The 5,725-nt window shown below is 35.8% G+C and overlaps 1 protein-coding gene across 1 annotated transcript; it reads left to right on the forward strand.

The window, feature by feature from the left end:
- Nucleotides 1-331: 331 nt before the first annotated feature.
- Nucleotides 332-3,100, forward strand: LOC113765733 (amino acid transporter AVT1H-like). Its single transcript, XM_027309978.1, has 3 exons — nt 332-631; nt 1,048-1,655; nt 2,348-3,100. The coding sequence occupies exons 1-3, from the start codon at nt 340-342 to the stop codon at nt 2,888-2,890; spliced, it is 1,443 nt and encodes a 480-aa protein (XP_027165779.1). The 5' UTR covers nt 332-339; the 3' UTR covers nt 2,891-3,100.
- Nucleotides 3,101-5,725: the final 2,625 nt, after the last annotated feature.

Here is a 5,725-nt window from a genome sequence, read left to right on the forward strand (position 1 = left end):
CTCCTCATTTCTTAAGTCCCACCTTTTTCCAACTGAAAAGGAATTAAAAAAAATCCTTCTTATCAATAATCCCCATGGAAGAATATTTAATAGCAAGATTCATGTAATTGACCAAGAAATAGTAATTGAAAATGTAAGAGAAAAAAGATAGAAGTTCAGATTCTTGCATTTGGGAAGTTAGGCTTGAGGAATTTAAGAATATTATAAATTTTAAGCTATAAATACACCCATGTCATCCCTTGGTTATCAAGCTTGGGAGAATATTTCTGAGCTCATATAGTTTGGAGAATCAACCTCTTATTTGCACATATTATCCATCCAAGAACTTAGATAAATACAATGTGGGGTAAGAATTGGAAATCCAGTGGCAAATTACCTTGCCTGGATTCTGATTGTTTACCTCATCATCATCATCATCATCAAATTGCAAATGCAACATGCAATGAAGAAAAATTAGCTGAGGAAACATCCAATGGCTTGGATGCTTGTGCAAAAGAAAGCAAGCTGAACTTTGAAGAAACTACCAAAGACGTGGAGAGTTTGGCTGATCAGAAAGCTTTAGAGGAAAGTCCTGAGGAAAACAACTGCTCTTTTCTTCATGCAGTCATCAACATGATTGGAATGCTTATAGGTATGTGTTACTCTATGCATTTCATCTATCATCAATGCAATTGGTGCATGAGATAATTCAAGAAAAGAACCTAGCATTATATCACATCACTGCATAATGTATTGCGGCCCCGTTTGGCAAGTGAGTTTTTTGAGTGTTTGTCTAAAATTTTACTGTAACTTATTGTAGAAGTTTTTTAAAAAAATTTTGAAGTGTATTTTTTTTTAATATTTTGAAATGTATAGTTTAAAAACTTTGAGAAGTTTTTTGAGATTTACTGTAGTTAAAGTTTTTAAAAAACTTGTAACAAACAAATTTGACAAAAAAACTTGTCTGCCAAACATTTGAATGTTGTTATAGTAACTGTATATAAGTATTAGCCACAGTTTTTTCAAATTGTACTGACAAGTGTTGATATTCGTGCGTTGTTTTTGCAGGTCTAGGGCAATTATCAGCTCCATATGCTCTAGAAAATGGAGGATGGACTTCTGCATTCCTACTTGTAGGACTTGGGATATTATGTGCATATGGTTCTCATTTACTTGGAAAGTGTCTAGAAAAATATCCAAAATCAAGAGACTACAAAGATATTGGGCAGAATGCATTTGGAGCAAAAGGAAGAATTATAATAGCAAGTTTCATCTATGCTGAAATTTTCATGGCCCTTGTTTCTTATACCATTTCTCTACATGACAATTTGGCCACAGTTTTTTTAGGCACGCACCTAAAATTGTCATGGACAAATTTAACAACATCTCAAACCCTCACAGTTTTGGCTATATTGGTTGCACTTCCAAGCCTATGGCTAAGAGATCTTTCTTCAATTTCTTTTCTTTCAACTGCTGGTATTCTCATGTCACTTCTGATTTTTGTAACTGTGGCATGCACTGCCATTTTTGGAGCTGTGAAAGCTAATCACAGCATACCAGCACTCAAGCTCCACAATATTCCTGCTATATCTGGACTTTACATCTTCAGCTATGCTGGTCATGTTGTTTTCCCAAATCTACATGCAGCCATGAAAGATCCTTCCAAGTTTACAAAGGTGCATAATCCCCTTTCATATGTTAATAATTGAAGTATTTCATTTATCTGTTTTTATATTTTTTGAGGCAAGACATTTCTTTTTTTTTTTGCATCTTTTCTCCTTCTTGGTGAACATTTTTTGGACATTACCATAAGTGGAAAAAGTGACAAATGTGGGGAATGACATACTTCTTCTCAAATCGACATTTTTTGTCATCTAGGAACTAATAGCAATATTTGCATGTGATCAACACCAAATTGGTAATCTAAATGAATAGGGTAAAAACCATAAAACATATAATTTTTAAAAATTAAAATCTTAGCATCACAAAGCTCCTAAAAGGATCCTAGAGCTACTCAAAGTCTTGTGCAAAGAATTCTACATTCATGTTTGCCAGTTTCAGGCACTTACATTGCTAAAATATCAAAAAAAAAAAAAAGCAGCATTGAGTGACTGTTATATAACCACTGCATGAGCCCCACAAGGAATTTGGTAAAAATAGTAGCTCTAAGGTTCATTCTTAATTTGCAGTCACATCCCTCTGTGCCACTAGTGCTGGAAATTGTAAGGTTCTCTTTTTTCTTTGAGTAAATATCTCTGGGAAATTCATATTATTCATTTCTTTAAATGAATTTTCCTTCAATAACTAGGCTTTATTTTAGTTTATTTCCTCAATCTGCCTGTAAAATTTGGTAATCTTGCTTTTACAGGTAACCATTGTCAGTTTCTCATTGGTCACAGTTCTATACACATCTCTAGCTTTCATGGGAGCTAAGATGTTTGGCCCTGAAGTGAATTCCCAGATCACTCTAAGCATGCCTAGAGCTCTTATTTTGACTAAGATTGCACTATGGGCAACAGTGCTAACGCCAATGACCAAATATGCACTGGAATTTGCACCATTTGCGATCCAACTAGAGCAGAATATTCTTCCTCGTTCAATGAAATCCAGAACAAAGATGATCATAAGGGGAAGTGTTGGCTCAATTCTACTCCTAGTGATACTAGTACTGGCTCTGTCTGTGCCGTATTTTGAGTATGTTCTAAGCCTTACAGGTTCCCTAGTAAGCGTGGGAATTTGCATGATCTTTCCTTGTGCCTTCTACATAAAGATATTCTGGAATCAGATATCAAGGCCTACCTTAATTCTGAATATGATTCTCATAGCATTTGGCACACTTCTTGGAGCATCTGGAACCATTTCATCTTCTAGGTTGCTTCTGCAAAACTTACGGAGAGCTCATTCAGCCTAGTGATTACTTGGTTAGGAAGGCCTGTGCAAGATTCTAATTATTCCCATCCCTTTTCGGAAGGAATAAAGAGAACTAGAAAGAGATATAGAGAGAATTTCTGCTAAGTTCTGGGATATTGTTGTGCTACACAGCTGTGTTTGAGAAATATATGAATATCAGCCCAAGTGAGATGTATTCCACAATGAACTGCTTTGCTTATGCGTGTGCTATAAAGGATAATATTTAGTCTCTGTTTATCCAATTTGATAGCTTATCAGGCACAGCAACTAATTTAGAGCACTTAAATCATTCTTATGAAATGAATATGAGGCAATATCAAGCTGAGGATCTGCTGCTCTTTTTGTCTCCTAACAGAATTTTAGATCTGACTGAGAACAATATTTCCTTTAGCAGATTGGTAAAAGGGCTGAGCAAAAGGAATCAACCAGATAAAACATAACAACCATGAAGAATGAAATAGAAATGTTATTTATGCTTTTAACAAAGTTATGAATGTTTATCCAGCTCTAAGCAGACCAATGAAAACAATACAAATTTAAAATTTCAAAAGAAAAAAAATAATAAAAGGAGCCCAATTAGATTCCTTTGTCTTACACTGTCATTTCCCCCTTCCAAGGAATCAAGTCATTGCCAAATGTTCTTCTATCTCATCCAGAGCATCATACTTTAGCTAAAAATATATTCTATTTAACAGTGGAAACTCAAAACCTAGACTTCTACCAAACTTTCCCAGCAACACATATATGGCACATGAGTTTGTGAATTGAATTTTAACCACATAAAGGCTTTGGATATAACATTAAGATTGGTTCAATAATTCTCCAGAGTAGAAAAGATAAGTGATTGCAAACAATTTTAACCTTGTAACGAAATGTATCCATCTTATGATAATCCAAGTGAACTATGAATATTTTGTAATGCAGCTTTGATCTTAACGGTGCTTATTGCTAATTTCAACCAGCCATTCAGAACCACTTGCTCAGGTACCATGGATTTTTTCAGAAGAAAGCATTATCAGAGAAATAGGGGAATGATCCCCTGCTTACCAGAAATATCTAAAACAAAACTCAGTTCGTATAATAAGCACTATAACCATCTGAATATGCAGACACCGAATGTAGAGATTTGGATGTTCAGTGTTCTGAGTTGCTTCAAGATATTCACTATGCTTGAGGAGAAGTTCTAGCTCCTGATGCTTGTCCTCTAAATAGGTTGCTCTTTCCTGAAGAAAACGAAAAAAAAGGTCAGACCATTGAATCTTGTTTAAAATCGTCGATGCCCAACAATAAGCCAATGTAACCCCAAAGGAGAAGTTAGGATCACCTTAAACCAAACATGGCTAGTACATAGCTTGATAAAACAATCAGAAGCAAGAGGTTTTATTCTTACTGTGGTTGATAGCTTCATTTTTGGACGTATAAAGCTGAATGCTTAAATTTCTGAGTTCGCTAATCACAAACCTTAATGGCTTCACCCTTTCTTCTGAAATATTGTGATTACATTAATTACTCCCCCCGCGAAGCTGGCATTAAATTCAACATGCAAGGAATACAAACTGTAGTGATGCTATGCTAGTTATCCGCTATATCATTTAGGCCTTGTATAGATATACCTGAATTGCACTTTAAGGAATATCGTTAATGGCTTAGAGATTGATACCTGGTTATGGTTTTGATGTTAAGTCTATTTAGTTAATGATGCTACAAAAAGAAATCTTTTTACGTGTAGATTATTGATGGAAACATTTTATAATGAGAATGCATAAACATGTAATCATTTGAGGTTTCCATACCGGTTATTTTGAAAGTTGTTCATCTGATGTGCCATAAGCTGCCTGCTTTCAAATTTGTCCAACCTTCAGTTTTGGTGCATGTCCCACACCATATTTTTGGGGGTCAGAATTGAACTCTTCCATGTTAGGACACTTCTCTAAAACCACTTGTTCCAGGGATGGTAGATCAACAGAAAAAGACATTGCACAGAGTCTATTTATGTTAGACATGTCTTTGATCTTCATGCTGTATAGTTCCGGCAGTGAAATTCTTTTGTCTTCAGTGTCTTCTTCTCCTTCCTCATCATGGCTTATTAGTTCAACTATATCCTTACAGCTGCTAATGTTTATTTCTTTGAGCTGTTGAAGATATCGAGCCTCAGCAACTGAAAACAGCTTTCTCAGTCTTGAGCATTCACTCACCTCAATAATCCTAAGGTTTGGAAAACAAGCAAGCTGATATTGATCAACTGATACTTCTGGCCTCTTCTCGACAATGCTTTCTAACTTGTTGCACCAGTTTATCTTAAGAACTTCCAGTTGCAGTAGATTTTGAGCAATGGAATATGGAAAGATAACTTTTAGGCTCCCGCAGCTGCTGAGCTCAACCACTGTTAGTTTTGCAAGGCGCACTGAAGGAGGAAGTGGTTTTACCCCTCCTTTCCATATGGTTCTCAAACTCTCCAGACCGTGTAACCTTATAATTCTAAGATTAGACAGAAGGAACTGTTGATTCTCAGAACTAATGTTGCCAAGGTCAAATACACTCGACATTTGCTTGCACCATGTTGCTTCAACTTCTTCCAAACTCAGTAGCCTCTGGAGTAATGTGGCAGTGATTGCTACCCACATCCGCTTGCAACTTTGAAGTTTTAAAAACTTTAACTTGTGCAGCGAACCAACTGGAAGTAATTTTGGACATATAACGAACAATTCGTTCATAAGTTGAAGATGTAAACTTTCCAAAGCTGCCAAGATTGCAGGGGCATCACTTGCAGATTGGTTCATGGATAACAAAAACGAGGTTTCCATACAAGCAACGACCTTAAGATATCTTAAGTTGT

Source organism: Coffea eugenioides, chromosome 3 (assembly GCF_003713205.1).
Source record: "Coffea eugenioides isolate CCC68of chromosome 3, Ceug_1.0, whole genome shotgun sequence".
NCBI lineage: Eukaryota > Viridiplantae > Streptophyta > Magnoliopsida > Gentianales > Rubiaceae > Coffea > Coffea eugenioides.

Coding starts and splice junctions, on each gene's coding strand:
- LOC113765733 (XM_027309978.1), top strand. CDS start 340: ATGTGGGGTAAGAATTGGAAATCCAGTGGCAAATTACCTTGCCTGGAT. Junction 632..1,047: donor CATGATTGGAATGCTTATAG/GTATGTGTTACT, acceptor TTGTTTTTGCAG/GTCTAGGGCAATTATCAGCT. Junction 1,656..2,347: donor ATCCTTCCAAGTTTACAAAG/GTGCATAATCCC, acceptor TTGCTTTTACAG/GTAACCATTGTCAGTTTCTC.